At 36.0% G+C, this 23257-nt stretch overlaps 1 protein-coding gene across 1 annotated transcript; it reads right to left on the bottom strand.

The window, feature by feature from the left end:
- LOC138378372 (zinc finger protein 678-like) lies at positions 1-19400 on the bottom strand. The gene is made up of 4 exons (XM_069463720.1): positions 19364-19400; positions 18794-18911; positions 9333-10287; positions 1-252 (listed from the first exon to the last, which is right to left on the bottom strand). Exons 1-4 carry the CDS (start codon positions 19398-19400, stop codon positions 1-3), a joined length of 1362 nt encoding a protein of 453 aa, XP_069319821.1.
- Between the last annotated feature and the right edge of the window lie 3857 nt (positions 19401-23257).

Below are 23257 nucleotides of genomic sequence, written 5' to 3'. Positions count from 1 at the left end.
TTAGTGCAGCTCTGCACCTTCACGCCGAGCACGGCCCCGGAAGAGATGGCGTGGTCCCAGAGACCAGCGGAGGGCGCTGGGCAGAGAGAGCCGCTTGGGACCTTGTGGCTCCTGAGCGGTTCCGCCTTTGCTTTCAAGAGGGTGCCCGCAGCGCTCCGGGGTCGGAGGGGGACCAGCTCCCCAGCAGTCAGAGACCGCCACTGCCGGGGGGCTGGCCAGAAAAGCCGCCGGGGGCCACCGGCTGGAGAACTGCTGAAAAAAGCAGCACAGGGGCACAACGCAATTCTCTGATCGAGGATCCTTCGTGCCCCTCCCACTTGGCGCAGGTCCGTCCCTCCTTACCAAGGGCTGTCTCAGCCAAGACTTCCCAGGTTCCAAGCTATTCTCCCGAAAAAGCCTCGTGTCTGCAATGCCCCACGTCTCACTCGGTGATTCTGCTCTGGCGTGCGGGGGGGTCTCCAAGCAATTGGGGTTGGAGGTCAGTGAGGAGAGCAAGCTGCTTTCCCAAAAGACTGCCCCCACCCCACCTGGGGTGGGTGCAGCCGGCCCGCGCTCCGCTGGCTACTGTCTGTTCCGCGTTCCGCAGAGTTCCGCAATCCTAATTTTCGTTCACCTCAGACCTCACTCGCTCTGTTTGTCCCACGCTGATTTTCTGTGGATTCACACCACTGTTCCTGTGTGGGAGCAGTCCTCTAGTGTTGTGGCAGGTCCGGATCCACAGCTTCCTTCACCAGAGTGCAGATCCAGGCAGTCACCACCACTCCGCCATCTTCCGATCCCCTCATTTAGTTCCGATTTGATCTTATTAATTTCACTCCTTCTGCTTAGTTTGGGGTCAGTCTGTTCTTCTTTCTCCAGCTCTTTGAGTCTATTCATTAGGTTGTCTATTTGTAAATTTTCTGTCTTTTTGATAGAGGCATTTATGGAAATAAACTTTCCTCTCAGGACTGCTTTAGCTGTGTCCCACAGATTTTGATAACTTGTGTCTCCTTTGTCATTTAGTTCAAAGAATCTTTTGATTTCCATCTTGATTTCCTCATTTATGAAATGATCGTTCAGGAGAGGTTGTTTAGCTTCCATGACTTTGAGTAGAAACAAGAATTTCTGTTAGGGTTGATTTCTATTTTTCCATTGTGATCTGAGAATATGCACAGTATAACTGAAGCCAGCATAACTCTAATACCAAAACCAGGAAAGGATGCAACAAAAATACAAAACCACTGACCAATATACCTCATTAATATAGATGTAAAAATTCTCAATAAAATCCTAGCAAATCCAATCCAGGTGTTTATCAACAAAATAATCCATCACGACCAAGTGGACTTCATCCCAGAGACACAGGGAGGGTTCAACATACACAAATTTATAAATGTAATACTCCACATAAATAGAAGCAAAAACAAAGACCATATGATCCTCTCCATAGATGCAGAAAAAACATTTGAAAAAATTCAACACCCTTTTATGATCAGAATGCTTAACAAAATAGGCATAGACAGAGCCTACCTAAAAATAATACAAGCCATATATGAAAAACCCACAGCCAACATCATACTGAATGGGGAAAAATTGAAAGCCTCCTGACTCAGCACTGGAACCAGACAGGGTTGCCCACTGTCCCCACTGCTATTCAGCATAGTGCTGGAAGTCCCTGTGAGAGCAATCAGGCAAGAGAGCAGAATGAAGGCTGTCCAAATGGGGACAGAGGAGATCAAACTCTAACTCTTTGCAGATTATATGATATTATATCTAGAAAACCCCAAGGATTCAACCAAGAGACTCGTGGAACTGATAAATGAATTCAGTAGAGTGTCAGGATACAAAATCAATACACACAAATCAGAGGCATTCATATATGCCAATAACAGTCAACACAGAACCAAATCAAAGACTCAATACCCTTTACAATAGCAACAAAGAAAGTAAAAAACATAGGAATACATTTAACTAAGGAAGTAAAAGACCTCTACAGGGAGAACTATCAAACACTGAGGAAGGAAACTGCAGAACATGTAAATGGGTGCAAAACCATACCATGCTCATGGATCGGAAGAATCAAAACTGTTAAAATGTCCATAGTACCCAAAGTGATCTACAGATTCAATGCAATCCCTATTGAATTACCAACATCATTTTTCACAGATATAGAAAAAATAATTTTATGCTTTGTATGGAACCAGAGAAGACCCCATTTAGCAAAAGCAATTTTAAGCAATAAGAACAAAATGGGAGGTATTAATTTACCAGACTTCAAACTATACTACAAAGCTGTGGTTATTAAAACAGCTTGGTACTGGCACAAGTACAGGGACACAGACCAGTGGAACAGAATCAAGAATCCAGATATAAAACCATCCTCATGTAGCCATCTAATCTTTGACAAAGCAGACAATAACATACTCTGGGGAAAAGAATCCTTATTCAATAAATGCTGCTGGGAAACCTGGACAGCCACATGTAGAAGACTTAAACAGGATCCACACATTTTACCTCTCACAACAATCAAATCTCGGTGGATAACAGACTTAAACCTTAGGTGTGAAACGATTAGAATTCTAGAAGAAAATGTGGGAAAGACTCTTAAAGACATTGGCCTAGGCAATGAATTTATGAAGAAGACCCCCAAGGCAATCACAGCAACAACAAAAATAAATAAATGGGACCTGATTAAATTGAAAAGCTTCTGCACAGCCAAAAAAAACTGTCACGAGCGTAAATAGACAAACTACAGAATGGAAAAAAGTTTTTGCATGCTACACATCTGACAAAGCACTGATAACTAGAATCTATTTAGAACTCAGGTAAATCAGCAAGAAAAAATCAAACAACCTATCAAAAAGTGGGCAAAGGACATGAACAGAAATTTTTCAAAAAAAGACAGAAGAATGGCCAACAAACACATGAAACAAATCCGTAACATCTCTAATCATCAGGGAAATGCAAATCAAAACCACACTGAGATATCACTTAACTCCAGTGAGAATGGCCTTTATCAAAAAGTCCCAAAAAGGTAAATGTTGGTGTGGATGCAGAGAGATAGGAACATTCATACATTGCTGGTGGGACTGCAAACTAGTGCAACCCCTGTGGAAAGCAATATGGAGATACCTTAAACAGATACAAGTAGACCTACCATTTGATCCAGGAATCCCATTACTGGGCATTTACCCAAAAGGACAAAAGACATTCTATAACAAAGATATCTGCACCCGAATGTTTATAGCAGCACAATTCACAATTGCGAAGATGTGGAAAAAACCCAAGTGCCCATCCATCAATACATGAGTGGATTAATAAAATGTGGTATATGTATACCATGAAGTACTACTCAGCTATAAGAAACAATGGTGATATAGCACCTCTTGTATTTTCTTGGAAAGAGTTGGAACCCATTCTACTAAGTGAAGTATCACAAGAATTGTACTCACCATCAAATTGGGTTCAATGATCATCACCTAAGAGCACATTTAGGAATAACATTAATCAGGTGTCGGGCAGATGTGGGTGGGGGAGGGGATGGGTGTATACATACATAATGAGTGTGACGCTCACTGTCTAGGGGATGAACACGTTTGAAGCTCTGACTCGGGGGGGAAGGTAAGGGCAATATACGTAACCTTAACTTTTTTACCCCAATATGCTGAAATAAGAATAAAAAAATAAAAATTAAAAAAACATATATGCTAAGACAGTCAATGATAAATGTTCTTCACGACAAAGGTGATGACTATGAGAATTAAAGCATCTGTTAATTAACTAGAATAAGCATTAGACAAGGGTGTGTGTGTGTGTATGTATATATATTTCAAAACATCACATTTTACATGATAAATACATATAAGGTTATCAGTCAATTAAAAAAATCAATAAAAATCTTTGAAGTATAGCATTGTTCTAAATGCTGAGCCTGGATCTTTGTCATGAGCTTAACTGAACAGTATCAAAAATATAAAGCTTTAGTGCTGTTTTTGTCATTTTTTTTTATTTCATCTTGTTATGGGGGATACAGAATTGCAGGTTACATACGTTGCTCCTGTACCACCTTTCCCCCCAAGTCAGAGATCCAGGCGTGTCTGTTCCCCAGGTCGTGCGCATTGCACCCATCATGTAGGTATATATCCCTCCCTTCCCCAGCCACCCCTTCCCGAGTCAGCACTTTCAAGTGTTACCACTCCCCAAACGGTGCGCAATGCACTCATTGTGTAGGCATACCCTCATCCCCTCCCCCACCCCCCACCTCAGTCTGATATCCAATTGGTGTCGTTCCCAGATTTGTATTTAGGTGATGATCAGGGAAACCAATTTTCTGGTGAGTACATGTGATGCTTGTTTTTCCATTCTTGGGATACTTCACTTAATATAATGGGTTCTAACTCTCTCCAGGAAAACCATAGAGATGTCGTATCTTCATCACTCCTTACAGCTGAGTAATATTCCATGGTATACATATACCACAGCTTACTAATCCAATCATGTATTGATGGGCATTTGGGTTGTTTCCACATCTTTGCTATTGTGAATTGTGCTGCTATAAACATTCGGGTACATGTGTCTTTGTTAAAGAATGACCTTTTTTCCTTTGGGTATATGCCCAGTAATGGGATTGCTGGGTCAAATGGCAGGTCTACTTGAATCTGTTTAAGATACCTCCATAATGCTTTCCACAGGGGTTGTACTAGTTTGCAGTCCCACCAGCAGTGTATGAGTGTTCCTGTCTCTCCACACCCACGCCAACATGTGTTGTTTTGGGTTTTTTTTGATAAAGGCCATTCTGACTGGGGTTAAGTGATATCTCATTGTGGTTTTGATTTGCATTTCTCTGATGATTAGGGATGTTGAGCATTTTTTTCATATGTTTGTTAGCCATTTTTATATCTTCTTTTGAGAAGTTTCTATTCATGTCATTTGCCCACTTTTTGATAGGGTTGCTTGATTTTTTCTTGCTGATTTTCCTGAGTTCTAAATAGATTCTTGTTATCAGTCCTTTATCTGATGTGTAGTATGCAAATATTTTTTCCCATTCTGTAGGTGGTCTGTTTATTCTCTGGACTGTTTCTTTGGCTGTGCAGAAGCTTTTTAATTTAATCATGTCCCATTCATTTATTTTTGTTGCTGCTGTGATTGCCTTGGGGGTCTTCTTCATAAATTCTTTGCCTAGGCCAATGTCTGTAAGAGTCTTTCCTATATTTTCTTCTAGAATTCTGATTGTATCACGCCTAAGGTTTAAGTCTGTTATCCACCGTGATTTGATTTTTGTGAGAGGTGAAAGCTGTGGGTCCTGTTTCTGTCTTCTACAAGTGGCTAACCAATTCTCCCAGCACCATTTATTGAATAGGGATTCTTGTCCCCAGAGTATATTCTTTCCTGCTTTGTCAAAAATTAGGTGACTATATGAGGATGGCTCTATATTTGGATTTTCTGTTGTGTTCCACTGGTCTGTGTCCCTGTACTTGTGCCAGTACCAGGCTGTTTTAAGAACCACAGCCTTGTAGTATAGTTTGAGGTCTGGCAAATTAATATCTCCCATTTTGTTTTTGTTGCTTAAAATTGCTTTTGCTATACGGGGTCTTCTCTGGTTCCATACAAAATGTATAATTATTTTCTCTACATCTGTGAAGAACGATGTTGGTAATTTAATAGGGATTGCATTGAATCTGTAGATCACTTTGGGTAGTATAGACATTTTAACAATGTTGATTCTTCCGATCCTCGAGCATGGTATATTTTTCCATCTATTTGCAAGTTCTGCTATTTCTTTTCTCAGTGTTTCATAGTTTTCCTGATAGAGGTCCTTTACCTCTTTAGTTAGGTATATACCTAGATATTTTATTTTCTTTGTTGCTATTTTGAAGGGTATTGAGTCTTTAATTTGGTTTTCTGATTGACTGTTATTGGCATATATAAATGCCTCTGATTTGTGTATATTAATTTTGTAGCCAGAGACTTTGCTATATTCATTAATGAATTCCAGGAGTCTCATGGTTGAATCCTGGGGGTTTTCCAGATATAACATCATACCATCAGCAAAAAGTGAGAGTTTGATCTCTTCCTTCCCTATTTGGACTCCCTTGATTCTATTAAATTATAAAAATACACTGAAAATACACACTCATAAGTAGATTCTAGATGGATACATATGTTGTACTATAAGTAATTGATAGAAAATTAAATTCAAACTTCTTCATTTACCTAAACTCTCTATTAAATGATGGCCAAGTTCTGATGTTTCTTTATATAGTGCTTACCATATACATCACACACTTATTAATGCTTTCCTTATTTTAATTATTTTCATATTTATGACATTATATGTTAAGATCTAATAACATTTTGCCTTTAAAAAGCAAACAATACTGAGTTCTTGATTTAATCCTCTGGCATTCAGAATTGTTTATATTTCTTTGTACTTTAAGGCTCTTACTTTTAGCTTAGGGCACTGAATCTCTCTAATCTTAAGTAATCAGATTGCTGCATGTATAACCTATAAATGGCCTCAAACTCTCTAAATTATTTTTTCACCAAATTAAAAAATTCTGGACTTCTCATCAGAACTTTGAAAGTACTGTGTGAACTGGCAGGGGGTGAGCACAACAGTGAGAAAGTTGTAGCCCAAGTACAGGCAGAAAGAAGAATGGCTTAGATACATTTGTAGAAGGGAATGAAGATAAAAAGCAAAAAACGCTGGAGATAATTAGGAAATCAAAGAAGCAGAGTTTCCACTTATAAATTCCAAGTGTTGGTTGTTCTGTAGGTCTCCTCTCTCCATATGCAAAATCAGTGCCATTTTTTCACCCTGGACATTTTCAATCTCTTACTCGGAGCCACAAACTCACTCCCACAGAAATATTTACAGCTAATTATAAAGCATTTACTACATACATAACACTGTCCTGTAATTGTTCCTTCTATTTAAATATCAAAACAACCTCATAATTTATAAATCCTTCTTAGTGTTTACCTGAACAAATTAGCCTGACACAGTCAATAAATCAATTAGGTCAATGACCAAAATTAAAAGAAACAGTAACCAAAAGTGCTTTCAATACGCTCCCCAAAATAGAAGGAAAATATAGAATGTACTAAGTAAATAAAATGAAATTAATACACTGTGGAATTACTCATACCTTCAGATTATTTCATGAGCACCATTAAATTTTATAAAAATCATTCTTATAATTGAAGAGCATGTCATATAAAGAATACTTAATGAACTTTGAAATAATAAAATTATACATTAGGCCTAGCATGAGTAATAAGCATGTGAGAACAGAGGATTGGTGTGGGCAGGTTCTGAACCAGAAGCTTTAGGGTTTTAAACAAATTAATTCAACATAAAGCAAAAAAAAAATTGCTTTCAGAATCTTTGAAGTTTCTAGTTTGCTAGTAAATTCTCAACACTTTTGAAATTACCTATTTTTTCCAATATTTCTTCTTTTCATTTCAAAATAGGTATACAGCCACATTCACATAAACATAATTACTTACTCTGTAAATCTATTACAACTAAAGTTCATCTTACCATGATGTATTTGTATGTTTGATTCCATGTAAATAAAAAATGTGTTTATTTGTGCTTCACTGGCTAGAGCAGTTGCATGCTGAAAGAAAAATGTAGGATAAAATGGAAGAAGTTGTCATTCAGTGTTCAGAAATGGATGGCTTTTCATTAAATGGACACTCTTTATTATAAGCATTACAGTAACAATGTAATTGCAAAATTAATAAAAAATAAAACTTTTGGTAACATTATTCGTCAAAGTATTAGAAATTTAAAGTCACTGATAAAAGGGATCACAAATGATGCCATTTTAGTGGGTAACCCAATTATACATTTTTACAATCCATTATCTCCAACTTTGAATAACATCGGATAGGTTAATGTTACTGGCAAAATAACACTTCATTCAATCTACAACATGTTTGACACATTAAAAACCTTTTTCAGTTTAATAAAACAAATTAAGTTTACATGTAATCTAAAAATATTTCAAAATTCACTCTATTTCATCATCCTAATTTGCTATTAGTAAAACAATTTATTTCTAATATTGTAATTGTTTCATTCTGATTATAATGACAAGAATATTAGTCTGTATACCTACATTACACATCACTTGAAATACTGTTTGTTAAAAGTCAACCACAAAGCACCTCTCCGTTTCATACATGTTACATTTCAGTGTTTTCAATTTTCCATGGAAAAGTACATGAATGATGCCTACTTAATAGAGAAAGACTTCTAATAACTGTGATGTAGCTACCATTAACCACACACATTCACATGCACACTAGGAATGAAAGCATAGCACCTACTGCTTTGAAAGTTGAATCACATCAATATTTGCTTATCAAAAAATGCAAAAAATTATACTTTGTTACATTTTCACCCCACCCTGACCAGAAAGTATATTTTACACATAATTATAACTCTCAGAAAATCTCTCTCTTTTTTAAAACTGACATACAATAAATTGTCTAACTATTTTAACTGGATTATTCTGTATAGTCAGCAACCTGGTTTAAAGAAATGGTTGAATGCATTAGTGCCTTAGTGCATTGTACTGTGAATCCTCTGATATCTATTTAGACTTGATTTTTGATTAAATATGTTCTGAAAGTTATTACGTCTGCAAAGTAGTTTTAAGTATCAATTCTCTGTTGTTCTCTAAGGCATACCTTTTGCATAAATCTTTTTTCACATTCATTAAATTTGTAAGGTTTCTATCTATTAAAAATTTTCTGATGTTGAGCAGTGCTTGAGAAAACATTGGAGGGTTTCTTTTCAGTGTAAGTTCTCTCATGTCCAATAAGATCTGTGATAGAATAAAGGTATGTTCAGTGCTCTACATTATTAATGTTTACTTTCAGCATAAGTACTGTTGTGCATTTAAGGCTAATGCATTGGGAAAGCACTTCCATAGTCATTACATTTATCTCACTTTTATCTAGTATGATTTCTTTGATGTTGAGTAAGATGTGAGCAGTTATTAAAGACTTTGCCACATTTTTCACATTTGTAGAATTTTTCTCTGGTATGAATTCCTTTATGTAGATTAAGGTGTGAGCACTGGGTAAAGACTTTGCCACATTCTTCACATTTGTAGGGTTTCTCTCCAGTATGAATTCTTTTATGCAGAGTAAGGTATGTGTCCTGGGTAAAGGTTTTGCCACATTCTTCACATCTGTAGGATTTATCTCCAGCATCACTTTTTTTTTAATGTACCTTAAGATGTGAGCACTGGGTAAAGGCTTTGCCATGTTCTTCACATTTGTATGGTTTCTCTCCACTATGAATTCTTTTGAGTGAGGTCTGTGCACCATCTAAAGGCTTTGCCACATTCTTCACATTTGTACGATTTCTCTCTGGTATGAATTTGTTTATGTACCTTAAGGTTTGAGCACTGGGTAAAGGCTTTGCCACATTCTTCACACTTGTAGGGTTTCTCTCCTGTATGAATTCTTTTATGTTGAGTGAGTTCTGTGCACCGGCTAAAGGCTTTACCACATTCTTCACATTTGTATGGTTTCTCTCCTGTATGAATTCTTTTATGTTCAGTAAGTCTTAAGCACCAGCTAAAGGCTTTGCCACATTCTTCACATTTGTATGGTTTCTCTCCTGTATGAATTCCTTTATGTTCAGTAAGATGTGAGTACCGGCTAAAGGCTTTGCCACATTCTTCACATTTGTATGGTTTCTCTCCTGTATGAATTCTTTTATGTAGAGTGAGGTCTGTGCACCGTCTAAAGGCTTTGCCACATTCTTCACATTTGTACAATTTCTCTCTGGTATGAATTTTTTTATGTACCTTAAGGTTTGAGCACTGGGTAAATGCTTTGCCACATTCTTCACATTTGTATGGTTTCTCTCCTGTATGAATTCTTTTATGTTCAGTAAGACTTGAGTACCGGGTAAAGGCTTTGCCACATTCTTCACATTTGTACAATTTCTCTCCTGTATGAACATTTTTATGTACATTAAGGTTTGAGCACTGGGTAAATGCTTTGCCACATTCTTCACATTTGTATGGTTTCTCTCCACTATGAATTCTCTTATGTGTAGTAAGTTTTGAGTGCCAGTTAAAGGCTTTTCCACATTCTTCACACTTGTAGGGTTTCTCTCCTGTATGAATTTTCCTATGTCCAGAAAGTTTTGAGCTGTGGTTAAAAGTTTTTCCACATTTATTATGTTTAAAACTTCCCTCTCCTGTATGTCTTTTTTTATGTGTATTTAGGTTTGAAGATTTGGTAAAGACTTTTATACATTTATTATGTTTGCAGATTGTCCTATGGGTAGTTGACAAACATTGAGTAAGACCATCATAATATACTTTCTGCCTCTTAGTGTCACCCACACACTCCCAGTCTTCTCTTAAGTGTACATTTTTAAGGCCACAGATTCCATATAGTCTCATTATTGATTTCTGGAATGAGTCTTTTATGCCCTGCTCTGGCACCAGGTCTCGGGTGCAATGGGAAGACAGTTCTGAAAGAAATGAAAATAACAAAGTATCTCACTAACTGGACTCAGGTGAATATACTTCACAATTTGAATATATAAAACTATACCAAGCACATTAGCAAGAAATCACAATAGAATACCATGGTCTTACTTCCATCACAGACGTATGACCTTGAAAGTATACTTACAAACATGACTTATTTGAGAATTCATAACTGCTAATAGTTTATAGCACCCCAGATGAGAATGATACCAAGAACCAAATGAAACTGGAAGGAAAGTTTGTTACATTTACCTACCAAAGCCCTTCCTCTGCGCTGATATAGAGGAATCACATTAGTAGTAAAATCCCATCTCCTGGACTCCCTTTCAAAAGAGAATGAAACCATTGGCACATATGTCCATACATTTGTTTTTTTATGGCCTTTCCATAAGCTGGTTTCTGTCTTCTATGACAACTATATAACTCTCTGGGAAACATATGCACATAACAAAAATAAAATTCTGCAGTACTATAATGACGGTACAAAAACATTTAATTATGCTATAAAATTTAAAAGACAAAATAAAAAAAAAGCATTGCCATATGTTTATTGATATACAATGTAAAAAGACATAATTATTGACATCAATATCATAAGGTTGGGGGCAGGTGTAAAGATTAAGAATTTTTGTATGCAACTGAAGTTAAGTAGTTCTCAGTTCAACGTATGTTGCAACTTCAAAGGATTTTAGGTAATTCTCACAGTGAACATCAGGAAAGTGTTTATAGAGATACACAAAGGAAGGTGGACAAAGAAACAAAATATGTCCCTAAATATCAGTGGCACACAACGCAGGAGAAAAGGAGAGGAAAGAAACAAAAAATAGTGACACAAGTTATATAAAACAATTAATATTAGGGAAATTATAAGTCCTTCCCTTTGAGAAAGTTATGTAAATATTTATGTACTACTATTTCCAGTCAGAAGACACAGTTAAACAAATGGATTACAAAATCCAACTATATTCTCTCTAAAGAGACTGTACTTCATAGCTTGTAAAAACAATAGACTAAAACTGGCAGGATATAACAAGATATACCATGAAAACCTTAAGGATATAAGAGCAGTGGAGTTCAAAGTTATATTAGGCACATTACATTTGAAGTGAAAAATGTTATAGTTTATAAAATACACTTTAAGCAAAAACTGTCACAAGAGACAAACAAGGACATTTAATATAAAAAGATGTCATTCACTGAGAACCCATGATAGTAATACATATATATATCTATCTTTATCTCACATCAAGGTTCGCAAATATATATAAAAAAAATAGAACTGAGGCAAGAAAGGGACAGCAAAATAATAGGATACTTTGATATTCCACTTCCCATAATAATAAAGCAAGTCAAATTAATAATAAGAAAACAGAAGATTTGAAAACACCATAGAGCAATTAGATCTAATAGATATATAGAAAATACTCTACATAATACTAATAGAACATACAATCTTCTTGATAGCTCATAAAACATTCTTCCTAAAAAACTACCTATTTGGCCACAAAACAAGTCTTAACCAATTTTAGAAAACTGAAATTTTACACACTTTAATTTCTGACCAGAATGGAATGAAACTGTGAATAAATCCCAGAAGAAACACAGAAAAATTCACAAATATATGAAAATAACACACTTTTGAACACGTTCTTGTTCAAGGGAAGACTTAATGCTCTGAAGACATCGGTAGCAGTCTACAGATTCAATGCAATTCCTTTCAAATTCTCCATTTAATTTTTTTCAAAAATAGAAACAGCAAACCCAGAAATAATATGGAATCTCAAGAGACCACAAAGATCTGAACAATCATCAAAAAGAGAAACAATGCTATTGGGACCACACTTCCCCGTTTTAAAAGATTAAAAAAGCTACAGTAGTCAATGAAGTTTTCTACTGGCAGAAAGACAGAAAACTGGACCAATGAATCAGAAAGAAACACAAATATAAATTCCTGCATATATTGTAAAATAAAAAGGTATCTTCACACTCACATTTATTTCATCATTATTCACAAAGGCCAGTAGATGAAAGAAACCCAAACTGCCCTTACAAAATGAAAGGATACATACAATTTGAAATTTAGAAATAATGGATTATTTCTCAGCTTTAAAAAAACTAATAATCTAATAATATCCACAGTAGAGATAAAGCTTGAAGACATCATGCTTAAGGAAATGTCAAGCAGAATAAGACAGATATTTTATGATTATACTTGTACAATATTTCTAAACCAGTTCCACTCCTAGAAACAGAAAACATGATGGTGTTTGTCAGCAGTTAGGCAACGGGGAAAATGGGTAGTTTTCTCATGTGTACTGAATTTTAGTTTTAGGAAATACATACATTCTAGACATATATTGCATAATGATGTAAATATAGTTAACATGACTGATGTGAATAATTAAAAGTAATCAAGATTGTAATTTTTGTGATTTTACAATAATTAAAATAAAAATAATATCTAAAAGAGATACACAGTTATGAGGCTCTTCAAAACTATCCTACATATTATAAAACTGTTTCTTTTTTTTTAATTTCAAAGTATTATGGCAGTAAATCATTCAGATTATATATATTGCTTTTGCACCAAGTGATCAAACCTACAAGTGTGTGCATCCACACACATTGTGTGCACCACACTCATTAGGTGTGAATTTTCCCAACCCCTACACACCCTTCCAATGGTACAATACCTGCTGATTTTTACTTCCATTTGGTCACATATGTGTGGATCAATTGATAACAATTTGATAGTGAGCATGTGTGGTGCACATTTTTGCATTCTTGTGATACTTTACTTCAAAGAATGGGCTCCAATACAATCCAGGATAATACAAGGTATGTTATTTAACCACTGATTTTTGAGGCTTAGTACTACTCTATGGTATACAAACATCACATATTTATATGTATTTATACATATATTTATATGCATGTATTTATAATTACCAAAGTTGTTTCAACATCTTTGCAATTGTAAATTGTTATGTTATAAACATTCAAGTGCAGATGTCTTTATTAGAGCATGACATTTTTTCATTGGGTAGATACCAAGTAGTGGGATTGCCAGATCACATGGTAGTTCTACATTTAGTACTTTGATGTGTTTTCATATAACTTTTCATAAAGATTATGCCAGTTTGTAGTCCCACCAGTAGTATATATAAGTGTTCCTATCTCTCTACATCCACACCTACACTTGTTTTGAACTAATTGATAAAAGCCATTCTCACTGGAGTAAAGTGATATCTCACTGTGGTTTTCATTTGCACTTCTCTGATGATTAGAGATGTGCACATTTTTTTCATATGTTTCTTGCCCATTAGTACATCTTCTTTAAAAAACTTTCTGTTCATGTCCTTTTCACCTTTAATGGGGTTGCTTTATTGTTTTTCTTATTGATTTTCCTATGTTATATATAAATTCTAGTTATTAGCAATTTATTGGTTATATAGCATGCAAATATTTTCTCCCATTCTCTAGCTTGTCTATTTGCTCTAGTTATACTTTTATTGGCTGTGCAGAAGCTTTCAAGTCTGATCAGGTCCCATTTACTTATTTTTGTTGTTTCTGTGATAGTTTTTGGGATCTTAATCATAAACTCTTTGCCTAGGCTGAAGTCTGTAAGAGTATTTTCAACATTTTCTTCTAGGATTCTTATGGTTTCACGACATAGGTTTAAGTCTTTTATCCATTGTGAGTTGTTTTTTGTGACAGATGAGAGGTTCGGATCCTGTTTTAGTCTTCTACATGTGGCTACCTAATTTTCACTGGATCATTTATTGCAAAGGGATTCCTTTCCCCAGTGTATGTTCTTGTCTGCTATCACATGGCTATATGAGGATGGTTTTACGTCTGGGTTGTCAGATCTCTTCGATTGGTCTATGTCCTGTTCTTGTGACAGTACCATGCTGTTTTCGTTACTATACCCTTGCACTATAGCTTAAAGTCTGGTAAATGGATGCCTCCCAATTTGTTCATTTTCCTTAAGGTTGGTTTTGTTATACAGGGTCTTCTCTTGTTCCATATGAAGCATAGAATTACTTTTTCTCAATTGGTAAACAATCAAGTTAATATTTTAACAGGGATTGTATTGAATCTATAGATTATTTTTAGTAGTATAGACATTTTAGTCATGTTGATTCTGCCTGTCTATGAGGATGGTATGCTTTTCCATATGTTTGTATCCTCTTCTATTTCCTTCCTCAGTGTTTTGTAATTCTCCCTGTAGAAGTCCTTCACCTCCTTAGTTAGATATATTCCTAAGTATTTCATTTACTTTGTTGCTATTATGAAAGGTATGAGTCTTTGATTTGGTTCTCAGTTTCACAGCTGTTGGCTCGTGTGAAGGCTACTGATTTGTGTACACTTATTTTGTAACCTGAGACTTTCCTGAACTGATTTATCAACTCCAGTAGTTTCTTGTCAGAATCTTTTATTTCCCTTTCATATATGTAATTAGATTAATAGATTTGCATATGTTCAACCATGTCTGCATCTCTAGAAAGAAGCCCGCTTGATCATAATGGGTTATTTCTTTGAAGACCAGCTGAATTCCATTTTCTAGGAATTTATTGAGAATTTTTTATCCATATTCATAAGGAATATTTCTCTGTATTTTTCTTTTTGTTCTGTCCTTTTCTGGCTTTGGTATCAAGGCAATGTTGGCTTTGTAAAATATGTTGAGGAGGATTTCTTCCTTTTCAATGTTGTACAATAATTTCTGCAGGATAGGCTCCAGTACTTATTTTTACATATGGTAGAATTCAGGAGTGAATCAATGTGGTTTATGACTTTATTCTTAAGGAAAGTTATTTATTACTACTTCAATACCAGTCCTGATATTGGTCTGTTCAAGAATTGTATATCATCATGAATGAGCCTAGGGAGACTCGTTTTTCTAAGAACTTGTCCATTTTCTCCACGTTTTCATGTTTATGTGTATAGAGATTTTTAGAATATTCAAAGATGATATTTTGTATTTCTGTGGAATCAGTTGTAATTTCTCCTTTTTCATTCCAAATTGAGCTTATTAGAGTCCTATCTTTTCTGTTTCTGGTTAACCTCATAAAAGGCAGGTCAATTTTGTTTATCTATTCAAAAACCAACTTTCTGCTTCATTAATCTTCTGTATAGTTCCTTGATTATCAATTTCATTTAGTTCTATTGTGATCTTGGCTATGTTCTTTCTTCTGCTGAGTTTGGGATTGGTTTGCTCATCTTTTTTCAGTTCTTTCAGTTGATTCATTACATTGTCGATTTGTTACCTTTCTGTCTTTTGGATGTAGGGATTTATGACTATGAATTTTCTTCTCAGGGTGCTTTAGCTGTTTTCAAAGATTTCGATAACTTATGTCCCATATCATTTAGTTGAGAGAATGTTTTCATTTGCATCTTAATTTCCTCCTTGATCTGCCAATCATTCAGCAGTAGGTTGTTTAGTCTTTATGACTTTATGTAGAGATGAGTGCTTCTGTTGTTGATTTCTAATTTTATTCTAGTGTGGTCTGAGAAAATGCATGGTATAATTTCTTTTTTTTTTAATTTTGGGGGACATTTTTTATGGCTTAGGACATGATCAATCTTAGAGAATGTCCTCTGAGCTGATGAGCCAAAAGTATTTTTTGGTGTTTTTGGATAGAATGTTCTGTAACTGTCTAGTAGGCCCATATATTCTGGAGTTTTATTTAAGTCCCTTGTCTTTTTGTTTATTTTCTGCTTGGAGGAGCTGTATAGTTCTGTCAGCAGGGTGTTGAAGTCCCTGGCATTATGGTTGTATTATCTATGATTTTGTTTAGGTCAAGCAGTTTTAGCGGTATGAATCTGTGTGCTCCTGTATTTGGTGCATAATAAATATTTTAGATTATTATACCTTCTTGGAGAATTGTTCCATTTATCATTATATAATAGCTATCTTTCTCTTTCATTACTTTTGTTGATTTGAAGTCGAAGTTATCTGATATGAGAACTGTTACTCCAGCTTTCTTTGGGTTTCAATTAGCATACAATGTTGTCGTTTGACCTTCAATCTCGATGAGTCCTTGTGGGTTAAATGTGTTTCCTGAAGATAGCAGATACTTGCCTGTGTATATTTATGTATTCAGCCAGCGTATGTCTCTTCACTAGGTAGTTAAAACCATTCACATTTATTGAAATATTTGATTAATGTGGTGGATTTCTGTTCATCTTGTTGAGTTGAATGTTGTTGGTTTGTTTTATCTCTTAAGCCACTGGACTTCTACCTTAGCTCTTGGGTGATTTCATGTTGTTAAGTGTTTATCATGCTAATCTATGAATAACGAAGTTCTGAGTACTCCCTGCAGGGAAGGTCTTGTCTTGATGAATTCCCTCAGTGTTCGCATGTCTGAGAAAGACTTTATTTTCACCTCAAGTGAAACTTAATTTTGGAAAACACAAACATCTAGTCTGGGTATTATTCTGTTTGAGAAGTCCCAATAGGGCCCCAATCCCTTTTGACTTATAGGTCCCAGTTGAGAGGTCTGCAGTTAGTCTAACAGGGTTTCCTTTGTACGTTACCTGCTCCTTTCACGTTATGGCTCCTAGGAGTATCTCTTTCATGTTTATTTTGGCCAGTCTGATGACAATGTGTTGTGATATTTTTGTCTCTTGATGAATCTCCCAAGGGTCCTGTGAGCTTCTTGAACCTGGATATGTAGAGTTGTAGCAGGGACATGAAAATTTTCCTTAATTTTACCCCAAAAATTATACAACCCTTGTTTATTTTCTCCTTCACCCTCAGGAGTCACTAAGATTCTTATCTTAGGCCTCTTTACATGATCCAATGTATCTTGTAGGCTTTGCTCATTCCTCTTATTTCTCTGCTCTATCTCTGTGATTGACTTGTTTAATTGAAAGGTGTTGTTTTCAAGCTCTGAGTTTCTTTCTTCTGCCTGATGTAACCTGTTCTTAAGGCATTCCACTGTGATTTGTAGTTCATTGAATGAATTTTTCCTTTCCAGAAACTCTGTTTGATTTTTCTTTAATTCAATATCTTTTGTAAATTTTTCATTCTGTTTTTGCATAGTTTTTGTGGTTTCTTTGTGTTGGGTTTCCATTTTATCTTGAATTTCATGGAGTTTCCTTTCTATCGATGTTTGAAATACTTCATAGGTCCTTTCTGTATTCTGTTTTTGGTTGGTATCCATTGCTAGGGGGCTGGTGTTCCCATTTGGGGGTGATGTTTCACTCTGATTCTTCATACATCCAGAGTCCATTCACTGGTTCCTTCTCATCTGGAGCAGACTTTGCTTCTTTATTTTGGATTTTCTTTTGTTTAGATAATGATATGCACGGTTTATTTTCTGAGTTAGTTGGTGCTTGTGAGTGAGAATCAACTACACCCTCTATGATTGAGTAAATGTGTAACAGGCATGTGAGTTAATCTCCCTGTCAGTAGATGGTGTTTGCAGGAAGGAAGAAGGTAAACTATTGTTTTGGGATCCTATGACCAGCTCTAGTTCCTCAGGAGAAGCCCTCCAATACCCCAGGCGGTGGGTGCGGACCATGAAACCTCCATGTAAGTCATTTATTTACTACCACAGAAGAGGCAGGTGGGGAATTAGGCTGGGTGAGTTTAGGTTGGATCATGCTGTCCTCCAGTTCCACAAATGCAGTTCACAGGTATGTATAGGTTAAAGGTTCATTCCATGCTTCTGGGTCCAGAAGGGGCTGAAGTGACCACATTCAACTCTTTTGTCTTCTCTCTACCCTCAGGAAACTCTGCCAGGGGGACACTTCCCCTTGGGGAACCATGGCAGCTCAAGGAACTTTTGGACCAAGCTGAACTCTCTATTAAAGTGAGTGGTGTTGTGGGCAGATTCCATACATCAGACGGAGGCACCAGATGTATATAGTTACCGTGGTAACCAGTATTTATGCAAATTGATTCTCCTTGGTTCAGCAAAATCCAATATGGCAGTTCTCGAGGGTAGGTTTGGAGGGGGAACATTGATAGACCAGTGTTTTCCTTTTCTCCTCCACACCCTCCCAATGGACACAGCCTTTCATTCACTGCCTAATTTTGAAACTGGGACCCTTCCCCAATGCTTCTCATCCTGTTGACTGTGCTATTAGCAGGCAGATGCACCAAGTACCTGTCAATGGGAAGATCACAAGCTGAGGCCACACTGCTGGAGCTAGGTGAAAATGCACCTGTGGCACTGAAAGCTGGCCATCTCAGCACAGAGAATTCCAGCATCAGCTATGGTGGCGAGAACGGGCCATGGTCTTCCTGTAACACTCTCAGGAAGCTTGAGTGCCAGGCCAACCTCCTCCTCTCTGAGTTGCAGCACCAGCTACACTTTCCAAGGCAAGCTCGGCTGGTAGTTCGCACCCCATTGCCGAAGGCGTGCTCAGTCACCCAGTGCAGCTTTTGCTGGAAGTGTGCTACCCATTACCCAAAGCAGGCTTAGTCACTCAGTGCAAGGTGCTTTGGCAGTTGCTATGGGGTGAGTGTGGTCACACAGCTATGAGAACCTTAAGCCAAAATTACTTCCTGGGATGCCGGGAGTGCATCAGGTGCAGAATGTGGGGTGTCCAGGTGTAGTGATGCTGCCTCTCTTGTTGCTCATAGCATATTCGCATGGCATGAGAGACATGCATCGTATTGCAGGCCTGAGGCACCTGGGTGGGGGAGGTCAAAATCCTTTACTTTTTCCCTGGGCTCCAGAAGTTCTATGATTTTGTTTGTGCCAGTTCCTACCTTCTATCCTCCTCTCCTCTCAGCTGCTCATTACCTGCTCTTAGTGTCCTGGAATCCACTTATTTCAGACTCTATGGTCCACTGCTCACCAGGAATCATCCTCCACTCCCATCTGTTGAATTCTCAACTGTTCTACCTGAAAGGTCCGACAAGCCTTGGTTCTCGTCAGCCATCTTGAAGTCTCCTTACATGATTATTTCTCTCACACAAACATAATACACATTCACCAATAAAGAGCTGCTGAAATTACAATTTTCATGACTACTCACCTAGTCAAGATAAAAGAATTATAGACCACAAACCAAGAAAACAAGTAAGTTTGAAACACACTAGAAAATTTTTACTCATACAGGCAAACAAACACATACAGAATTATTTTAGCAATGGCTAAATTGGTAATTCCAATTTAAATAGTAACTCATACTGTGTTAAAGTGAGCAGAGTTGAATATTGTCACACAAAATTACAATGCATAGGTAAAAGCAAAGATAAAATTAACTGAACTTATCACAAGATTTCAGGGAATGCAGAGGATTCACAAAACCTGTTCCACAGCAACAAAAAACATAAATCTCCAGGAATCAATGCTTAAGAAATGGAGATATTTGCAGTATCTGAAAAACATTAAAAATAATCATCTGACACATCCCCTACAAACAAAAGAAAACACAGACAACAAAATCTGCAAAATGATGCCTGAAGAAACTGAGATATTAGCAGACATAAAAACTATAGCAAAAACCCAACACAAATTGTGGATCTGAAAAATAAAATAACTGAGTTGAAAAATTCTCTAGAGAAGCACAGAAGCTTCTCTAGAGCAGAAGAATCAGAAGCAGAAAAATTAGAATGAAGCAGAAGAATCAGGAAGTTGAAGACATTTCATTTAAAAATATTGAGTCATGGAAGCAAAATTTTAAAAGGGAGACAACTGAAGGTGGAGTATGGGACTCTTGGACACAATCAGGTAGACCAATATATCAAAGAAAGATTCCTAGAAGAAGAATATAGTGGGAAAATGGCAGAAAGATTATTTGGAGAATAAAGCAGCTGAGAATTTTCTAAATTCCAGAGTGATAAAAAAAATACTACCAACTAAGAAGGCTTTCTCTGGGAAATATTTTTTCAAAAACAAGAGAAAAATTAAAGATTTTCCAAGTTAAGCAAAAGTCAATGGTGTTCATCACCACTGGAATAGGCCAGAAGAAAGGTAAAGGAAGTCCATTGTGATGAAAAATAAAATGATATTGGGTAGCATTATAAACACTTAAAAACATAAAGCTCTGTGTTAAAGATAAATCTACAAACAGATATAGAATTCTATATGATCATGATGGTTCATAAACCCTCATAATAATTCTATAGAATTAAAAAAAAACTGAAGGCATAAATGTGCAAAAAGCTGTTCTAATATATACAATATAAAAGGTATAATTTGTGACGTTAATAAGAACATGTGGCACTTTAAGACATATAGGTTTTTTATTCACTTGAAGTGAAGCTGTTACGAGTTTAAGATATATTGTTATAACATAGAGATTTTTTAGGTAGTCTCCATTTCCTAACGTGGTCACAAACAGAATGCCTGTAGAAGGTATGCAAAAGCAAATGGGAAAGCAATCAAAGCATGTCACTTCAAAATCAAGGAAACAAAAATAAAAGAATAAGACAGGCAATGAGGAACCATGTATCTACAGGGCACATGAGAAGGAATTAACAAATTTCAATGGTAACTTCATATCCTTTAGATGTTACTTTAAATATAAGTGGTTTAAATTCTCTAATGAAAAATAAGATGACTTTATCGATTAAAAACAAACAGTGCCCTACAATATGCCACCTATGAAAGCCTTCCTTTAGCTCTGAAAAGTCAAACTGGTTGAAAGTTATTGAAAAAAAAAAGGATGTAAATAATTAGAGGAGGATATTTTGGCCATAATTAAAGGAAATACTCATTAAGTCAAAAACCATCAGAAGAGACAAAGACTGTTATAATATAATGATAAAATGGGTCATTTAGCAGAAATCTATAGCACACAATACACATAGAAGATATATATGCAATGCACATATTTTATCATAGATATTTTAAAATATATATTATATACATCATGACTTTTAAATATATTAAGCAAATATGAACAAAAGTGTGGACAGAAGTGTTGCAAGAAACACCTAGCAACACACAAATTATAGGAGACTGCGAGACCTCACTTTCAATGATGAATACAAAAATTTGATAGACGATCAATAAGAAACAGATAATGGGAAAAACATTATAGACCAGTTAGATGTGAAAGATATTTGCAGAGCTCTTCAGTCAAAGATAGCACAATACATAATAGTTTCAATCAGACACGTCAAATGCTGTTAGGACACTTAAGTCTTATCAACTTGAAGAAGGCTAAAAACATACAACATATATTTTTTGGCAAAAATGAAGTGGACCTAGAAATCAAAAGCAAAAGATAAACTGGCTAATACAAAAATATGTCAAAATTAAACACACTCTTAAATGTATTCATGCTCAATGGTCAGATGATTTAAAATAGTGCAGATGTCAATAGTATCCACAGTAATATACAAATATAATGCAAGGTCTATAACGTTCCAATCATACTTGATCTGGAGATATATAAAGGAGTTGGAACCCATTCTACTAAGTGAAGTATCCCAAGAATGGAAAAATAAGCACCACATGTACTCACCAGCAAATTGGTTTCCCTGATCATCACCTAAGTGCACATTTGGGAATAACACCAATTGGGTGTCGGGCAGATGAGGGGGGTGGCAGGAGGGGATGGGTGTATACCTAAATAATGAGTGTGATGCACACTGTCTGGGTAATGGACATGCTTGAAGCTCTGACGGGGGGGTGGGGGGATGGGCAATATACATAACCTAAATTTTGTACCCACATAGTAAGCTGAAATAAAAAAAAAAAAAATTCTAAAATGTATTAGAACGATAAATAGTCAGATTGTTTTAGAAAATAAAAACAAAGAGACATTGCACTTCGTGATTTGAAAACAAATCTTCAGGAATAAAAACAACATGCTATATCACCATTGTTTCCTAAGCTGAGTAGTACTCCATGGTAAACATATACCACATTTTATTAATCCACTCATGTATTGATGGGCAATTGAGTTGGAACCCATTCTCCTAAGTAAAGTATCCCAAGAATGGAAAAATAAGCACCACATGTACTCACTATCAAATTGATTTCACTGATCATCACCTAAGAGCACATTCAGGAATAACATTGATTGGGTGTCGGGCAGATGTGGGTGGGGGAGGGGATGGGTGTATACATACATAATGAGTGCAATGCACACTGTCTGGGGAATGGCACGCTTGAAGCTCTGACTCAGGGGGTGTTGGGGGGCATGGGCAATATACATAACCTAAACTTTTGTACCCCCATAATAAGCTAAAATAAAAAAAGAGAAATACATGTATAAAACTCTTAGAAGAAAATAAAAGGGAAAGATCATGATATTGGTCCTGGCACTGTTTTAGTAGTGTAATATCAAATGCATAAGCAATAAGAATGAAGAAAAGAAAAATGGGATTTCATCAAACTTCAAAATTTCTGCACAAAGAAAAGACTAAGTAGAGTAAAAATGCCTCCTACAAGATGGGTAAAAATAGATGCAAATCACATATTTGATAGGGGTTAACATCATGAAGATATAAACAATGACTAAAATTCAACAACAAAAAGTGTATAGCTTGACTGAAAAATGGACAATGGATTGATCTGGCATTTCTGCAAAGAAGAAATACAAATGGACAAACAAAATTTGAAAGGATTCTGAAAATTGTTAATCTTTACAGAAATGCAAAGCAAAATCACAATGAGATATCAACTCACATTCATTACATTGAGAGCTTTTAAATAAATAAATATATATATAAATACATACATACATACATACATATGGTGAGAATGTAGAGAAATTGAAATGCTGTCATGTTATTCTGAACCTTTGATTCTAAAATTATAAAAAATTGAAACAGAACAGAT

The sequence above is a fragment of the Eulemur rufifrons genome, chromosome 30 (genome assembly GCF_041146395.1).
Source record: "Eulemur rufifrons isolate Redbay chromosome 30, OSU_ERuf_1, whole genome shotgun sequence".
Taxonomy (NCBI): Eukaryota; Metazoa; Chordata; class Mammalia; order Primates; family Lemuridae; genus Eulemur; species Eulemur rufifrons.
This window is presented reverse-complemented; position numbering and strand designations above follow the sequence as displayed.